This window comes from Eucalyptus grandis, chromosome 4 (assembly GCF_016545825.1).
Source record: "Eucalyptus grandis isolate ANBG69807.140 chromosome 4, ASM1654582v1, whole genome shotgun sequence".
NCBI lineage: Eukaryota > Viridiplantae > Streptophyta > Magnoliopsida > Myrtales > Myrtaceae > Eucalyptus > Eucalyptus grandis.
Genome location: NC_052615.1, coordinates 27,458,172 through 27,477,861, shown reverse-complemented (window position 1 = coordinate 27,477,861; position 19,690 = coordinate 27,458,172). Strand labels below are relative to the sequence as shown.

General features: G+C 39.9%; 1 protein-coding gene and 1 pseudogene across 1 annotated transcript; one reads left to right on the top strand and one right to left on the bottom strand.

Annotated features, from left to right (window-relative positions):
• Positions 1-7,767: 7,767 nt before the first annotated feature.
• LOC120292897 lies at positions 7,768-11,138 on the top strand (annotated as a pseudogene).
• A 3,265-nt stretch (positions 11,139-14,403) lies between these two features.
• LOC104428853 (protein DMR6-LIKE OXYGENASE 2) lies at positions 14,404-16,760 on the bottom strand. The gene is made up of 4 exons (XM_010041785.3): positions 16,517-16,760; positions 16,123-16,370; positions 15,082-15,403; positions 14,404-14,874 (listed from the first exon to the last, which is right to left on the bottom strand). Exons 1-4 carry the CDS (start codon positions 16,742-16,744, stop codon positions 14,404-14,406), a joined length of 1,269 nt encoding a protein of 422 aa, XP_010040087.2. The 5' UTR covers positions 16,745-16,760.
• Positions 16,761-19,690: the final 2,930 nt, after the last annotated feature.

Below are 19,690 nucleotides of genomic sequence, written 5' to 3'. Positions count from 1 at the left end.
TAGATAAATCTAGTGTAATCAAGTTCTCGTACCCAATTTATCCAGTTCGTAAGAGTTATACTCATGTGTCTGATCGATCTATTATAAACTGATTAGTGGCGACTCTTTGATAAAATTCAGTCCATTAGCCAAACCTTAGGTGGAACACCTGAGGTTAGGTCGTGACAGTTGTTCACCATGGCTCTAAAGCGTGGTCTAGTACTTGTATGTAGATTTGACAAAAAGATGGAACCGATCCATCTACTGTGATTATTTATTGTTATTTTCTTCAATTAAATGTACACTTTTGATCTCCAGCTTGAGTAAAAAAATGCGCAACTTCCATCTCAACCTTTTATTTTTCTTTTACTATGTTGGAATGAAAGTGCTGGGAATGGGATTGAAAGCAACCCATTTTCCATCTCCAAGAACTTGTAAGTCGGGTGTATCATCCTGAAGGAGGATAGCGATCAAATTCTGGTCACTATGGCCTCGGCAACCCGTAAAGTAGCTTTGGCTGTGGACCAGACACGGCGTAATGCCATGTGCTGATTATGTTTTTTCAGGTTCTTGCTCTTGCAATCCCTTGCAAGCTCCAGGCTTTTAGGCCCATTTGGTTCGGCTTTGGGGAAATGCTCATGGGAGAATGTAAATACCTTTGAGGTAAATGGGTTTTCCGAAATGCTAGACTGTGACATCCTGAAATTCGACCTCGTTTCGATAAAATGAAATGTGCATATTGTCGGCGCGCCTATGGTCATTTTTCTCTGAGCTATTCACGAGTTAACTAACCTATTGGGTGAAGCCGTTAAGGGATATATATCCACGGTAAAATCCCTAAAAGCTACCTAATTTATTGGATTGGACTAAAATCTCGTCCGATTGATTTTAATCATGAAATTTCATTCGGTTTTGAGAATCGAATATTCGAGCGTATCACAATTCATTTTTAGGACCGTCTCATCATCCGTCAAATTATTGACGAGCCCGAAATTTCAGGAAAGAAATTATCAGAGGAAAATCGAAGACCGAAAGAAATTAGAGTGGGAAAGAGAAAAAGAAAAATAAAATAAGAGCAAGGATATTATATTATTTTGTTTTTCTCTCTCTCCTCTCTCTTCTTTTCTCTCCCTTTTCTTTCTCTCTTTTCTCTCTTCCCTCCTTTTTCCTTCGTGCGGACACCCCTCCCCAGGCCGACTCTCTCTCCTTTTCCCTTGCCGTTTTCTACTTTGCTTTCTCTTCCCCATTTGACTTTTCAACCATTATCTCTTCTTCTCTCTCTCTCTCTTCTCCCCACTCCCCCTCGTGACCGAAAGCTCCCCTTCTTCTTGTTTCTTGCTCGTGAAAACCAGAAACGGAGGAAGGACAGCAGCTCACCGAAGATTGGACCAGCCGCCCGTGCCGCCCTCTGTTCAGCTCGATTCAGCCATCACAAGCCACGATCCGACCACCTCCGGCCACCGTGGGCCACCGCTCGGCCTCGCCAAGCCGCCACCTACCTTCCCGACCCCTTGCCGCCCCCAACCAACTCACTTCCTCTCTGTTTTGCAGCCAAACCAGCAACCCACCGAGTGGGTTTCCAGCACACTCGTGGGTGGTTTTGGGCCGTTTCCGGGACTCGAACCCGAGCCGTGCTTTGGAAGGAATCGTTCATCGCGCCGTCCCCGTCGGATTGATCCGATTAGCGCGCGATTCCGACGAGTAATCTCACTAATCCTTGCTTAGTGAGCTAATGACACTTATTGGTTGTTTAGTTTTATTTAATTAGATTTAGATTGTTAGATTAGTGTTTATTAGTCAATTGTGATACAAATTAGATAAATTGAATATGTATTTAGCAAGTAGACATGGTCTACTATTTATTGAGGGTAGCCTGGGATTTTTCCCGATCCTAATCGGGCTTCAATTTGGTAATTCGGGCTTAAGTGGAATTTTGGCATTTAAATATTATTTTTCGGAATTAATTAATTAATTAATTTATTTTTTGAAAATTCAACAGGGATGGCCAGTAATCGGAATATTATGCTGATCACCATGACAAAGTCCGTTTATTTCATCGGGCTTTATTTTAAGCTAAATTGAATTTCTTGTATTTAAATATTAATTTTCGAAATTAATTATTTAATTATTTATTTTTTTTTTGAAATTCAACTTGGATGGCTAGTGGCCGAATTTTTATGCTGATGATCGTGGTGTAGCCCGTTTATTTAATTGGGCTTTATTTTGAGCTAAATTGGATTTATTGTAATTAATTATTAATTTTCGAAATTAATTAATTAATGATTTATTTTTCGGAAATTAAGGTTGGGTTATTCGACGACCGAAATTTCATGATGATCATCGCGGTGAAGTCCGTTTATTTAATGGAGCTTTATTTTGTGTTGAATTGAATTATTTGCAAAGGATGGGAATTATTCTTTAATTGGAAAATCATTGGTTATTAATTGAAAAATAACCGGACATCGGTTGATAATGCCAAAACTATTTGAGCGGACTATAGAAAATGTGGGAGTTATGGAAAGGAAAATATTAGATTTTGGCTAAGGCCAGCCGTGTGTCCACACACGATATTTTATTGAATATTTCTAATACGAAGAAATGAGGTCAAGACATTACTTTAATTGAGGAAGTTAAGTGCGAGGCACAATGTCATTGGGCCGTGAGGGATTAATCGTGTGTTGGCTTATAGTTGAAGCAAGATGATTATTGGAAGTTGATGTGATGTGATGTGTGTTGTGTTGAGGAAAACCAATGGATCATGAGCAGGTAAAAGACTAAGTACTACACAAGTAGAAGACTTCGTGTGAGTTACCTCTAGTGCCTGATACCATTGCTTATTGTAGTTAAGGGCTAAGTGTTACATGACGACTTGAGTCGCATGGGAATTACCTTTAGTGCCTTATAGCATTGTTATGCATAGTGAATGGCTAAGTGCTACACGATGGCAAGATCTTATGTGAGTCACCTCTAGCGCCTTATCCTATTGCATTTTGTAGTGAAGGACTAAGTACTACACGACAGCGAGATTTCGTGTGAATTACCTCTAGCGCCTTATACTATTGTTATTTGTGGTCAATGACTAAGTACTGCACGATGACGAGACTTTGTGTTGGGGTCACCTCTAGCGCCTTTAGCCTATATTTGAGTGGGAATGTTGAATGGGAATGTTGAGATTAATTATCGAGTATAGATGAAATCATCGATATGGTTTGATTCGTTTGTCATGGATTGACTGATTGAACTGAATTGGCCGGGGAAGGGTCATCGTTGACATGTAATCGACCAAGTCGATTGATCATTGTTTTTATCTGATGTTGTGAATTGCTTGATTGAATGGAAATGACCGTGAGTGGTCTTGTTGATATGTAATTGACTGGGTCGATTTGATCGATGCTTCGATCAGTGATGTGATTGCTCGGGTGTTTATTTGAACTGTGCTAATATGCAGGTGTAATCTGAGGCCAAGGTAAGTCCTCTGCCCTGTGCGTGTTTAGGTAGCCTATAGTATAATAGTTTACTAATCGGGCCTTAGTGGGGTAGAACTCGCTGAGACATAGTCTCATCCCGGTTTGGGGAAAACATTTCAGGACCTCGGTGAGGAGCTAAGGAGGAGGAATCTGAGAAGGAGAACTCTGGGGTGAAACCTGAGGAGAAGAATTTTGGAAGAAGAAGATAATACCGAAATGAATCTTAAGTACGACCTAGATAGACTGAGATTCCATCTTCTTTTGAGATCTCAATTTTGATGTGAATAGTAATGAAGTACTTTGGTTTGTGTTTTGTATAAAAGTTTGGTTATAAGTTTCAATATGAAAAATATGGCATTGCTTTTCTATCCCATCGTATTTATTGTCTGGAGATTATAACTGCTTCCGCATATGCTTAATAAATGAAAGGGTCGGCGATACATAATCCTGGGATATCGCATTATAAAATCGACCAAGTGAGAAAGATGTGTGCATGCCCGAGGATTGGGGCGTGACATAGACTGTTTGGTAAACTATAACTAAAAAGTGATTTAGGAAATGTAATACTATTTGGTAAACATATATTTGAAAACCTTTTAGTGTTACCAAATTAAATTTTTTAGTTTTAGTATTTTTAAAATTGCAAAAAGAAACAATGATTATATAACCTTTTATATTTTCATGTTAAAAGTAATATAAAAGATATATATTAGTAAATTTATTTAAAAATTATATTAAAAGAATTTGATTATAGAGGAGATGCAAAGCTCAACTTTTCGTCTAGGGTTCTTTTAGGTTTGTTTTCAACTTTGAATAATTTTTTTTTAAAAATTATTGTAGTATTAATCATCTTTGTTAATTAATGATCATTCTAGTGTATTGATAAAAAAGTTGGGCTATTGATTGTCAAAAGATAAAAATAACAAAAAAAAGAGGTGAACCCACCATTTGCAAAGAGTTTTTATTATTTTTTTAAAAAATAAAAATAAAATCCGATAAAACTCCGTCGCCGATCAACGCGGTTGGGATGTGGGGAAGATGATTGGTTTAAAAAAAGTTAACGGATGAATAGTAAAGATGGACTTGCATTTCGGAAATTAAAAGCCCAAAGCGGGTGACTGCTTTTGGGCTTTCAAGATTTCAAGGTCGATTTGGCCAATGACACTTTCAAATACTGAACCAAATATCTAAATTTTTTCCCAAGGACTTTTAGGGCTAAAAGTTACTTGGGAATGCTTAATCAAATGAGGCCTTTATGATACGGCTTCCAATGGATTGCCCACCGGTTCTCTCTTGCTATTGTGCAAGACTCACCCGCGTCACTTTCTCGCTAGCCAAAAAGATTTGAACTAGCAACAACAAGAAACATGTGCCGACAGATTATGTCGGCACACTTGGAATTTTTAAGGGTTAATACCTTAAAAACTCCAAACTGGTACACTTGTGACAAATTTACCCCAAATTATTTTTTTTTGACCATAAAAACTCCAAACCGGTATACCCGTGACTATAAAAAAAAATCCTAAACCTTGGTACATCTATGACAAACTTATCCCAAACTAATTTATTCGACTGCAAAAAACTCCAAACTGATAAATTTGTGACAAATATACCCTCCGCTAAATTGAAATAGTATCACAAAAAATCACAAAAATTGTAAACGATGACAAATGGAGTGTAAAATCCCAAATTGGTAGACCAGTCAATTGTCACGTATTATTTAACTTAATAATTTGACGGTAAAATTTAATAAAAACTAACATATGGTAAATTTATCACAAGTATACCAGGTTTGGGGTAAATTTGTCAAAAATATACTAGTTTAGGGTTTTTGGTGGTCAAAAAAAATAGTTTGAGGTAAATTTGTCATAGTGTGTACCAGCTTTTGGGTTTTTCAGATATTAACCCAATTTTTAAAAGAAGAATCGAGGTCAACTTTTGGTAGGCTTGTTTTTCCGATTCTGACGTGTTAGTGAAAATCAATCACTAGAAAGTGGACCTTTTCTTTCCTCTCCCGGGTGGGCCAGTGAATTTTTCTGGATTTGATGGTAGATTCGATTAGCATCATCCTTTAATTACCGTCTGTTGGTGAAAAGTACGCTTTCTTCCCCTTTTATTTCTTGGGTCTTATGCCTTTTTTGGTCGAATTGGGTCCAATACTTTAGCTGTTGAGAGATTCTCGATGTTGCTCCATTTTGTTATACAAATATCAGACTCTAGAAAATTACATTTTGGAGAATGCTCCCGACTTTTAAAAACTTCACTTGGAACCCACCCACTGGAGAGCCGTGTGCTTTAAGTAGTTAAAATATAAAAGGAAGAGTCGATTTTGTCTTGACCTTGATGTGATCTCGTATTTGCCTACCAAGGCATTTTCCATAGGTCGTCATGTCAAATTACATTCGTTCGGGTCAACAAAGTATGTGTTTCGAGATTAAAGCAGAAAACAATTGGATCATGTAATTAAATTAATGCGAAATCATCAGAAAAATAAACATTAAATAATAAAAACATTCGAGATTTACGTAATTTGGTTTAAATATTGATACCTACTCTAAAAGAAAAATTAGCAACAAATAATTCATTAATAATCGGAGTTTCAGAGTTACAATTATTTATATATTTGAGTGTTTTCCACACTTAAATTAACTATTCAATTGGATGCAGATCTCACGGTACAAATCATGGTGTGTTCAAGAGCTTCATCTTTTTTCGTGTGCCAAAAGTTCTCTTTGCTCTTTCTTCTTCTTTGTGCGTTCTCACTCCCTATGCTTGACCCTATCAGCCTTTTTCATCAAAATGGACAACTCAATCTTGCCGTCCGATGTCTTGGCCAAATATTGTGTTATAAAAATGCATGTACCGTAATGCTCCACAACTCGAAGTTTAGAATAAATTGACACGATAATTTATTTATATGGAACAACCTGATTTTTCTCCACACCAACGCTAAAACTCTAAGACCGAAGTTTAGAATAAATTCTAAGCCGAGGGTATCTTGAACATGTCCAAGAAGTCGAACCGCCGTGGAAATTTGAGGAGACGGTAGTTGCTCGCTTGCCTGACGTCGCCAGGCTAAAGTCGATCGCTTCCTTCGATGGCTTCTTGCGTGGTCCTCTCTGCGTGTTCTAGTCGTCGTTTGATTCTCGTCGGGTTTTTCTTTGCTCGTGGGAATTCGATCGATGGGTTGTTTTGCGAATGCAGTCTGAGAGATTATGTCGATTTGTAGCGGGAGGAGGAGGCTTTGGACTTTTTCGGCGGTGTGCAGGGCGTGTCTGTGGGTATTTTGCGAGATGGGTTTTGGTTGTGGTGGGTTCAGTGCGAGTTTCTGGGCTTTGCATGGCTGATGCGTCGCGTGATTCTCAGCATCTATCTCTGGAAGACTTGCTTGCGTCGAGTTTTGCGAGGGGTGTTGTATTTTCCTGGTTGCGGACATGGGTTTCTTTTTTGTTGTTGTTGATGTTTTTGTTTGTTGTGTTTACGCGCACGCTTGATAGAGATTCAGCAATTGAGAATTCGTATGTTCGAGGTTTGTTTCTGCGGTTGTTTTGTTCGTTGGACCTTGTGAAAATTCTTTGCTCTGTGTTTTTGTTTTTTTTATTTATTTTACTGTCAATTTGCTCCACATGCCTGGTTTTTTGGGTTTTCCTTGCATAATTTTAGGTTTCAGTGTTTGTATATGTGGTGGAAGTCATTGAGGAGTGCATCCGATTTGCCGGAGTGGATAGGTTTCTATGATTGCGATATTTTTGCTTGGTTTACATGCTTGAGTGGTGTTTTCTTCTACTTGAAACAGAGTGGATCCAAAATTTGTGATGGCACGTTGAATTTCAGTGGCGATTGTTGCTTGGATGGTTGATAACGCCAGTTATTTTCTGTGTCGCTTGTGCTTTTTTTGATAACTATCAGGGTGACCCATGGAGTTGACTATGCTGGATTCAATGTATTTTGAGCAAAGTGTCCTTGCTTTTCAGAGTTTGGCTGCTCTGAGTTTTTTATTCTACTTTAATGCATAACATTTGATGAACTTCTGCTTTGATGCCTTGCATAATGACAGCATAAATGGATGATGATTGAAAAGAGCCAGGAGGATTAAAATATAGTGAAAAGTGGACAAAACTTCTGAAAGTGACCCAGTCACGGACATGGTCCATGGGATAGTAGATTTCGCACCATGCTCTATCAGTTATGGCTTGAGTCAAACTAATTACATCTGCTCAAAACTCATTGTTACTGAATCTTTGCAAGTCTCAGATATTTCTGGCTTTCAAATTATTTATAAGGATGTGAGTTACAATCTTATTTAGTTCCAAGTGTCCCAATCCGAAGTCTGATTAGTCTGAAACATGGACGCTGGAGAATCTTGGATAGTGTTTAATTGTCATGTATGGGATTAGTATATAGAGTTCAATTATTGTTTTCTAGATTTTAGAGTCTCCTCTGATATAGATGTGAAAAGGATGCGGCATTGTATATACTTGAGAGGGATGGGGAGAAAAGTGTCTGCAGTGGGAATCTCAGTTTTGCACTCATTTATGACATTTTGGTATAGCTGTACGTTTTTAGAATTTTATGGTATTAATTAGTTACACAATCCATATGTGTGTCAAGACATTGGTAAGATTCCAAGCTTAACAATTTTTGTTTTGAATAAAATTCCTGTTTACTTTTCATTCAGTTGCGCACTCACCAGTTAATTTTGTGGAGTGCTACTAATTTTTGCATCATGGTAATCGAGGAACTTATAGGTTAGCAAAAGAAAGATAATAATAATTCGGCATTAGTGAATACTGTTCCTCAAGCTAGTTTCATCATTACATTAATAGTTGCAGGCTGTGGTTTGGCCAACAGTAGTTGCATCACTAGCATCAATTAGGAATTTACATGTCATGCTTCCAAAGAATGGACAACTAGATGAGAATCTTGCTGCATTATGGTATATGCTTTAGAGACCACATGCAGAATTGTCCCAGTTATCTGGAAATTAATATGCTTTCCAGTTGGGTTTGTATATCAGTCAAAAGGTGAGTATTCAGATAGGAGGCGATGTTTGGGCCATTGACATATGTGTTGAAAATTCTATACGTAGATTTAGATACTCATTTAAAGTGCATTAGTTTACGGTCATGATGGTATGTTCAATGGCTTTAGTTTGAACTTTGAAGTAACTAGAATTCTAAATGTTCATTGAGAGGCATTTGAGGCTTCCTTTTTTGATGGATATGAAGGTGTACTTTGGAATCTGTCTTTTGGGAATCTTGCATCTACCAAAAAAAGATTGCTGAGGTATTAAATTGTGATACTTTTTAAGATTAGACTCAGTGCTATTCACAGATTGAAATACTGGAATATGAAATAGAGAAAATTCAAACGATAAGTTTCCATAAGATACTTGTCTTTTTGGTATTAGACTGGAATTTTAGGGTAAGCTACTTTTTTCCTTTTTCTTTCTTTTATTCTCTGCTTTTAGCATAGAGTGATCCAGCCTTTGAAGTGTAAGTTTCTTCTTTGATTCTATGTGGCATGGGGCTTATAATTTGGCACGTCACAATCAAATGACTCTGCAAGCTGCATATTTTATTATTCAACCATTTGACATCACATTTTCTTATGCTAATCTGTTTTTCATGTGCGTGTATTTTTATCTAGAGATTCTTCTAGATTACTCTTGTTTTAATGTAAAGTGGGTATATATGTTATATGAAATACTTGGCATTTGCATTAAATCCTTTGACATGTTATTCTGGGATTGTTTTCAGATGGAAGCTCGGAGTGGTGAAAGTGGACATATAATTGAAGTTTGTGGGGAAGTGCCAGCAGAAACAGGCGCAGGCAGGATGAAAATTTGTGGTGAGGCACCCTGTGGATTTAAAGATTCTAGTGCCAGTTCTCAAGATGAAAAGGAGCGGTCAGCATCTATGAGGAAACTTTTGGTGGCAGTTGTCCTCTGCATAGTATTCATGGCCGTAGAGGTTGTTGGAGGCATCAAAGCGAACAGTCTAGCAATTCTAACAGATGCAGCTCATCTATTGTCAGACGTTGCTGCATTTGCTATATCCTTATTCTCTCTGTGGGCTTTGGGATGGGAGGCAACACCTTGTCAATCCTATGGTTTCTTCAGGATTGAGATTCTTGGTGCTCTTGTGTCTATTCAAATGATATGGCTTCTTGCTGGGATTCTCGTATATGAAGCCATCGAAAGGCTGATCCATGATACAGGTGAAGTTCAGGGTTTTCTAATGTTTCTTGTTTCTGCCTTTGGTTTATTGGTTAATATTGCCATGGCACTCTTGCTGGGTCACGGCCACGGTCACAACCACGGTCATGGTCACAGTCATGGTCACGGTCAAGAACATGGTCACGGTCACGGTCACGGTCACGGTCACGGCCACGGTCACGGCCATGGTCACGAACATGGTCACGGTCACAGTCAAGGCCGTGATCACGATCACCGGCATAGTGGAGATGGTCATGACCATGGAAGCCATGACCATAATGACGAGGATCATGCTGGATATAACCCAAAACCCCAAGTCACAGCTGATGCACACGGTCACGGTCAAGGCCATAATCACGATCACCGGCATAGTGGAGATGGTCATGACCATGGAAGCCATGACCATAATGATGAGGATCATGCTGGACATAACCCAAAACCCCAAGTCACAGCTGATGCACATCACCACCATCATGATAAAGAATTTCTGGAACATCATCATGAGCATGATCATCATCATGGCCATGAAACAGATCTTACAGAGCCATTGGTCAAGTCTTGCTGTGATATCAATAACGAGAAAGAGAGTGGGCTGAAACAGAAGAAGATATGGAATATCAATGTACAGGGTGCTTATCTTCATGTGCTAGGAGATTCGATTCAGAGTGTTGGTGTGATGATTGGTGGAGCGATCATATGGTATAAGCCTGAGTGGAAGATCATTGATTTGATATGTACCCTTATATTCTCAGTGATTGTGCTGCACTACAATAAGAATGCTTCGGAATATTTTGGAGGTTCTCATGGAGAGCACACCGAGGGAGATTGATGCCACGAGGCTGGCACAGGGTCTGTGCGAGATGGATGATGTGACTGCAGTGCATGAGTTGCACATCTGGGCAATAACAGTCGGGAAAGTCTTGCTGGCTTGCCATGTTAAAATAAAGCATGAAGCCAATGCGGACATGGTGCTGAACAAGGTTGTTGACTTCATCAGAAGAGAATATAACATCAGTCATGTCACTATTCAGATAGAGCGTGAGTAGATGTTGAGCTAGTGAGATGACCCATCTGTAGTTAGGCATCGATGCACTGAATATATGTGGAGATGTTTGAAGGATCTGGTGATTCAACTTTTCTCGATCACAAAGATGATGAGCACCTACACTATGTTTCCTTGAGAAGCCAGCTGGATCAACACTGAGGTTAAATTTCATCTCTTAATTGTCCAGTGGACATGAAACCTTTCACCATGTATAAAATGCAGTGTGCACGGCCCTTGTTCGCAACTTTTGGACGTGCTACCCATGCTTTTATATTGCCTGTGTTAATTGATCTCGAGTAGATGTTTAGCATATGCTGAATCAGGGCTGGGATGCGAATTGCGATTGCAGCCTGGACTCTTTTTCTCTCGCTAGGTAGAAAATATTTAACAATGGAGTGAGCATCCTAAATGGAATGGATCGTATTAGTCATTTTTCCTTTTGGGGTGCATATTCGATATTACAGTCAAATGATTTTGGATTGCCACAAAATTTCTGCACACTAGCTCATACATTTCCATGCCTCACATTTCGTTAGTATTCCTTCGGTTCCTCATTTCGCATTCATTCCTGCGGTAATTCCCTTTCCACCACATTCTCTTGCGCTAAGTATGCAGGAGCAATGGCAAAGGATCCATCCTGCGAAGGTGGCAAACGTCTCTCTCATGAGTTAAGACGGCAGTGTGAAACTTATTCTGTGATTCCTAAATGCCAGTGCACCCCTTTGTGAGAGACTAGAGTAGCAAGAAAGTCGTAATAGCCTTACTGTATACTTGGGAGATGCAGAAAGTTGTAATAGCCTTTACTTATGAAAATTTTCATCGCGGAAATACTGAAATTCCACTGACGTTGCATCCTCGTCATCTTTTGCCCTACCGCGTTGCTCATGGTGAGGGGCGGTGTGAAAACTTTTAATGTAAGTCGATCATCGACACCGGTCACTCCTCACCGGACCGACGGGTCCACTCTCTTGTCCGAGACTCCGAGCTGGCCAGCTTGACATAGAAAGTCCATTTTTTTTTGGGGCAGAAATCCAGAAGATACTCCCGGGCGTTCGTCACAATTTGTCACATGAACAACTCGATGGTCATCCTCTTCGCCTTCAGGTCTTTTGTTTGCGTTGCCCAGTGAGCTCGAGTACCTCGGTTGTCTGGTACTCCAGAATTGTTGCCGCGTAGGGAACCGTGGGGCTAACAGCTTTCATTTCACATCTCATGGGTTGCCCCGACACTGCTGTTAGCGGAGATCCAATTAAGCATTAGGACAAGGGTCATTTGAAACAAATTGGGATGGAGATTGGACCTCAGCAATTAAGTGTCGATCATCAGCCCCTTTACTCTTTAGGGACAGAGCATCAGAAACTCGACTCTCACTATTCTCTAGAAGGCCCGAACCGATTTCTTCATCCTGTAGTGGTCCCAACTTATTAAATTTAGAAGAATTATGTGGGTGGATGGGGAATGGAGGAGGGCACTTAATAGCTGAAAAAGTATAATTATCCACAGTGAAAAATTTAAACATAAGTGTGTTCGCATAGTTCTACACTTTGAAGAAAGATTAAAAAAAATGTGCCTAAATCGCTTAATGACAGTGTATATAAAAGCGCACGCCTGCATGCGTACGCCTTTGAAAATGAGGATCGAAACAGGCCGAAAGAGCGGATGAAGAACGAGGGCACTTGACGGGCAAGACACGAGCCGTATATCGACTCGAAAGCGATCGGAACTCCTTAAAGATTGGAGCGTGGAGAGAAATGGTCCCTTTCTCGGCTGTATCCTTGGATGATTCGATTATGATGCTGTCGACATTGCAGCTCAGCGTGGACAAAAGTGCAAGGAACCCATGTGCCTTGCCTTTCTTACCGCAGAAGAGAATGTGGCCGACACTGTTCCTAAAGAGATAACCGCTGCTTGAGGCCAATTATTGGAAAGCACCGATCGCGTGAAAAGCTACTCTCGATTAAGACCATGCGCACGCGTCAAAAAGGTTGAACTCAACCGATTCATGGACTTTAAGAGAGTTACGTGGTCTTTTAGATAGTTGAGTCTTTACGGTTGTGCCCTTAGATTATTAGAAAAATTCTATATCTTTCTAACTTTTTGATATGTACAAACAAAATACTTATGAGTCATGTATGTACGACAAGCAAAAAGAAAAAGAAAAGTCAAATTAGACTTTTCTTTTCTTGAAAAAAAAAAAGGAGGGGCGGTTAGCTCGCTAGCGACGTCCTTTGGGCTATCATAAGGGTCCTATACCTTGCACGGATTCTTAGTTTCTGACCACTTGGTAAGCTCATTACATCCCACCAAAATTCTATCAGTTGAGATGTATACTTGTATACGTTGTAACTAGATATTTATTCTGAGATTCGCTTGATCTTGTGAAGTACAATGTATCTCGTTAATACTAGGCTTGCCACTTTGGTGATCAAAGTACATTTATCTTGAAATCCTTACCTGCCCTTTTTTTTTACCTCCCCCTTCATTTGTCGGTTTTCTTGAAGATTGACTTACAGGTACAGGTAAACTTATGACTGGACGCTCAAATTGGACCGATAGATGCAGTTAAATGACAGCAAAATTGGTAGGTTTCTCGAGGTCAAGATCAGTCAAAAGAGAAGATCAATTTGTTCTTTTGGTTGGCCGAAGCAAAGAGTGCTGGTATGAAAATGGAATTTTAGCAATACTGAGAAATCTGAGATAGGACAGCAATGACATTAATAAGACCAACGGCATTTCATTAACCAATCATCGTTACATATGTAGAGATGAAAATTTTCATTGAAGATATAAAATGTCTCCGCCATTTGATTTAATCAGTCAATATTCAATTACTTAATAATGGAAATCCATTTGTAAAAGAAAATACTATGAAAATACTTTTTGGACTTATGTTTCTCCATATATTTTGATATCGTTGATGAAAATCAAGTAATAGAGGTTGCATGTCTATTAAATCGAGTTATTAAAGTAGGAAAAGAATTGAAAATTTCCAATTGCGTTGTGAATCAGAGGTTATATATCCATGTCATTTGATATCAATAAGATTTTTTTTTTTTTTGGGTCAATAAGAAATTTCCATTCATTATCAAAATGATACATGAAAGGGAACCTTAAAAGTCAAAGTAACATAGCAAGTTCATAGACTCTAAAACAAACAAAAAACTATAAATAAGGCATTTCATTAGAGCATGATTGTCGGAGATAATCACAGACTTGTCTTTCAATAACAGATTTGAGATTACATCTAAACAAAAGGATTGACGGCCAATCACCGAATCTCACAGCACCATCAGTGACAAGCATATGCCGGATCAACATTTGTAATTACTACTTTGCCTTTTGGTGGTGTACGTTGAGGTTTGGTGTTCTTAACAATATCACCATATGGGGACATCATAAACATGCTGGAAAAACTCAGATTTGACACCCGTGACACCCGTGAGAGCGGGCTCTTAAGCCAATGAGAAGTGCCAAAAATCTAAATGAAAATGGGTTGATGATCATAGGTTTGACATCAAAACTGCTGTGAACACCATTAAAACGGAAGGCTGAGTATTTACTCATTAAAAATCCAAAATTTAGAATTAGATTGGAGAGAAAAGCTCTAGATTTAAGATTGGAAGAGCAAAACTACAAGATCTAAATCTAAATCAAAGAGTAAGAAAAGAAACAAAAGAAAATAAAAGGAAAAGGAACTAGGAGAAGGGAGAGATTTTGGTCGAATCCTTCCTCTTCGAAGTGAAAGCGATGAAGAAAGATTCAGAGAGGGAGAGAGAGGAGGATGGCCGCCGGGGTGGGGGGGGGTGGGGAGGGGAGCATGTCAATGAGAGTTGACACGATAATTTATTTATATGGAACAACCTCATTTTCTCCACATCAACACAAAAACTGCAAGACCGAAGTTTAGAATAAATTCTAAGCCGAGGGTATCTTGAACATGTCAAGCAACATTCGGTCCTGAGTCCTCTGTTCCAGAACTTGTGGTAATATTCTTCATAAGTGAAGCTCCTGTAAACCGCAGGATGCTCGTGGTCAATCAAGCCCTGAGCAGGTCCAATTAGGGCTTCTGGTGATGGGCAATAAAAGGTTGGAATGGAGATTCTCTCCCTGTCACAGTTCACCACTGCTCTATGAAGTATGCTCTTGTACTTGTCATTGCTAATGACCTGAATCAGTAAAAAATCATGTCCAGTTCCAAGACTTGTTGAAAAAACAAATGATGAACTCGTGCAAAAAGATGGAATCAATCTTCAGCCATAACAATCATGCAATTTTTGTTTCTTTTACTAAGCTAAAAAAAAAAAAAAAAAAAAAAAAGTCGCTCCTTTAGAGTCTCATCCTGGACATGTTTCAAAAGAGTGTAGCCAAAATACCTGCATTTGATCTCCTATGTTGACAATGAAGGTGTTGGGGATGGGATTGACAGCAATCCATTTTCCATCCCTAAGGACTTGTAACCCGGGCACCTCGTCCTGAAGTAGGATGGTGATTAAGTTCTGGTCGGTGTGGCCCGGCAACCCGTAGGTGAGCTCGGGCTGTGGGCACGGCGGATAGTAGTTCATAGCCATGTGCTGACCATGCTTGCCCAAGTTCTTGCTTATGTATTCCCTTTCAAGCCCCAGGCTTTCTGATATGGCTTCCAACAGTTTGAGCGCCAGTTCTCTTACTCTTGTGCAATACTCTCCCACCTCCTTCCTGCCAGTCAAGAAGATTTCACCGGTAATGCAGTTAAAGTGTGCCGGCAAGCCAAGACACTTGAAGTTTGGCGAAAAAGTCGAGAACTTTTAGGCATGCTCTTTCTAACTTCCGCAACGTGGTAGTCATAATAAATCACTGGAAAGTACCACTTTCTTTTTCTTGAGTGGCTGACATTCCACGTGGATCAGTATTGTCTATTGGTGAAAAATAGGCTCTTCCCCTTATTTTCTTGGGTCCTACATTTCTTCCGTTGAGAGATTCTTATTTTTCAATCTTTTTGTTTAGCTAATGTCAGACTTTAGAAAGTACAGTGATCAAGCTTTTAATTTTCCAAACTTCATTGGTGAAAGCTTGTGAAATCCTCATGATCAACAGGAATCTTCAATCGTTTGAATGTCACGAAAATCATGCTTGTCTATTTAGAAGGAAGCTCCAGTTGATATGGTAAAAATCTCGGGCTTGTAAAATAGCTATAAATCTTGTGGATCAAATAAGATCGAGTCATAATTTGAATGGATGATCCAAATAGAAATTGCTTACGTGTGATGATAGTGATAATCAAATCCATTGTGGTTTTTTTAAGGATACACAAATTCGTTCCGTAATCACTTAACCATTCCAATCAAAAAGATATATTAAAATAAAACATTAATTATGTCAAATATTTCAGTCAAAGATAAATAAATCACATGATGAGAATAAGCTTTGTTTATTACCTGAACGATGGAGGATTGGTTGGCCACTCATGCATGTATTCTTCAAGAGGGTAGCAATGGAGTCTCAAGAAGTCCCTCCAGTTAGACACCTTCTCGGTCTTGATATTAAAGCTAGTCGAAAGCCTGGTCGATTTCGACGGGTCATCAGAGTAATTCTTCAGCCTCTCGCTCTCCGGCAACCGGAAAAATTCCCCCGCTATGTTCATGATGGCCTGCACCACCTCTTCCGGTATCCCATGGTTCTTGATCTGCCAAAGAAAATAATGAGCAGAACCACATGAGACAGAGCAAAAACTCATTATGGGATGATCGCATCCATCAAGTTTTAACTGACACCCTTTTGCTTAATTAGCATTTTTTAGCTAACCCGCAGTGTAATATTCTTATGTCGTACCTGAAAGAAACCATCTCGTTGACATGCTTTACCAATCTGTCTGATAATATCATCACGGTTGGGACCAAAGAGGCCTTGGAGATCAATGAGTGGGATGGTGGAGGCATCTGAGGCCTCGACCTCAGTGAGGTTAGGGCGGTCAGCCTGGGGCCGGATGTAACTATTGGGCACGCGGTTGATGCCGGGCACGCGGTCGATGAGCAAGAGCTTAGTGGCAGCCGTAGCCATTCTGCTCAGCGCTGCAAATGATATATTTTTTTGCTGGACACAGAACTTGTGGGAGTCTGCATTTATAGAGAAAACATGACCCATTCCGGCAGATCCGTGTACTCCCCATCCAAACGACTAGGAGGGTAAGTGAAGACGTCACCAGCCCTATGTCAGCCAACGTGAAGATAAGCTCTCGATGCAGTTAGGCGTGGTTTGAAAGGGAAGCGAGAGAACTATTCGTCCGTTCTCATTCTCACCATTAATCATTGACTTAAAAAAGGACGATGACGTGATCATGCTTACGTGGGGGTGGCCGACGTCAGCTTGTTAGTTGTCCAGGCAAGAGCTGTACTTAACCACGCCAACGAGGACTTTGCCCGTCATTAGGTTCTTTCGTACGCATTGAGATGGCTCCATATCGAGTTTCGAGGACGAAAATATGGAAAACGACAGGAGTGACAAAGGACAATTCGTTTCGCCTTTTGATGCCTAGCCGCGATAAAAATTGATCCAATGTCGACGAATGAGATCAAAACTTAAATATCTCGAGGTGGGCAGTAATTTCATCGTCAGCCGCTGTCTATAAATCTGCAGATTACCCTTTAAATATGAGCCCATGAAAGCAATATTATGAGAAACTCTAATGTTTTGGTTCATTTGTAGTTTGAATACTCCTCGTCATTCGCCCCAGGTCGCTTGTTTCTTCTGCAGCTTGTAACTTCTTTTCCCGCCCATTATAATAGCCTATATTTCTCGACCATAATTATTATTTGGGGCTTCTTAGATTTTCGGCTCCATATAACGGTGATCGTATTGGCTTCATCATTGAATGTGTCGTTATAATTGGAGTCGAAATTTTTGGGTCCATGACTTGGACACTTATCTTTTTATTGATTTATCCATCCTCACTTCAACTTTAGTTTTTCTATCAATTGAATCAGTATCATTTATTGACATTTCGTGACTCAACACTACATAATTTTCTTAGCTTGATAGCAACTTCTCATCACCTTTGTCGATTATCTATAGCTACCAAAAAGACTTAACAAAATTTTTGTCAATTTTGTCTTGTTAAATCTTTTCAAATCTGAGTTGACTGTTAGAAATTTGGAAATTTTTACTGTCAATGAGTTCAAAGTGTGAATCTACGTGTTTATACTTATTTTTCGTTGGAAACCACGTGGTTTTCATTGATTTCGACATGAAGAGTACAACCTATTTTATTGTCATTGATGTGTACAATCTCAAATTTACCCTTCTTTGAGGGAAAAATGGTGCCTTCACGTAAAATTCATTTTTTCCCTTCATTTTCCATGTCTTTCCAAACAATACATTTCAGATCTCAATCATTTGTTTACACTTCGCTTTCCTCCCATTCCAAACAACAAAAACAAACTGTTTTTTTTATTTATCTTTCTATCTCAATTATCTTTATCTTTATTTCTTTATTACCATTTTCTTCGCCCACTTAAAATTCAGGAAAAGTACCAAAAAAGTCATAAACCTATTGCATTGATACCAATTTAGTCTTAAACTTTTCAATTGGACCAATTCAGTCCTAAAATTTTTAATATTGGTACCAATTCAGTCCATCCGGCCAATTTTGGCTAGTCGGCGATGACGTGGTAATTTTAATGATTTTTTTAATGATTTTTTTTTTAAATTTGTATTAATTTTTTATTTCCTTTTATTTTCTGCTTTCTTCTTTGCGGTTGTCGGCGAGGGCCACAAAGCCCTCGCTGCCGTCGGCGAGGGTCGCGGCCTCACTCGGCCTCTCCCGAGCCACGGAGGCGGCTTCGTGGATTTGGGCAAGGCCATGGCGGCCATTGCTAAGAAGGAGAGGAGGGTGTTGGGGGGTCGCGACCCTCGCTCGGCCTAGGGTTTCGTGGGCGGCGAAGATCGGAGGGAGGGTGTTGGGCGGCGGGCTAGGGTTTCGTGAGATCGGGAGGAGCGGGGCGTGAGTTGCAAGAGGTGGGGGACTAGGGCCTTGAATTGGGATTTCATGGAGGTGAGGGCGGCGGTGATGAGGTTGAGAAGCTTTGGGGTCGACAGCGAAGGAGGCGCTAGGGACTCAGCGGCAAGGCTAGGTCGAGGTTGAGTGAGGGTCGTGACCTTTGTCGGCGGTTGTCGAGGCCTCGCGGCCCTCGCCTCCGCCCGCGATGGCCGCAATGGCCTCACCAGCCGTGGGCAAGGCTGGCCTTGCCCGGATCCGGCGAGCGCCTCGCCGGCGACTTTGGGAGGCGGGCGAGGGCCGTGGCCCTCGCCCAGTGGCCGGTGAGCCTCATCGGAGGCTCGCCGGCAACCACGAAGAAGAAAGCATAAAAGAAAAGGAAACAGAAAAGAAAAAAAGAAAAAAAATTAATAAAAAATAATAAAAAAAATTCGAAAAAATCATAAAAATTGCCACGTCAACGTCCGGTCACCGGCTGACATTTACGTCAGCGTTGGTCCGCCAAAATTGGCCGGATAGACTGAATTGGTACAAATATTAAAAGGTTTAGGACTGAATTGGTTTAATTGAAAAGTTTATGACTGAATTGATACCAATACAATACATTTATGACTTTTTTTGGTACTTTTCCCCTTAAAATTCTTTCAAACAATGGGTAAATTGAGGAATGTCACTAGGTCCTTATCAGCTTTAAAGGCCTTTGGCTGGTCCATTGCTAGCAGACCCAAAATAAGGTAGCAAATTGGATGGTCAAAGTCCAAATCTAAAATACCTTCCCTTCTAATTGGGTTTCCGACCCTCCTCAAGCCATCTTGGATTTATTATACTCTGAAATTCAATTCTTGTATCTATCAAATATTTCATTAAGGATGAAACTCTTCTTTTGACCAAAAAAAAAAAAAAACAACCGGTAAAGAAATAGACACATTCTCAGTTTCATCTTAAATCCAGTACCAGATTCCGAATCATATGGAAGCTTTAAATAAACGCTAAGCTGAGGGTGTCTTGAACAT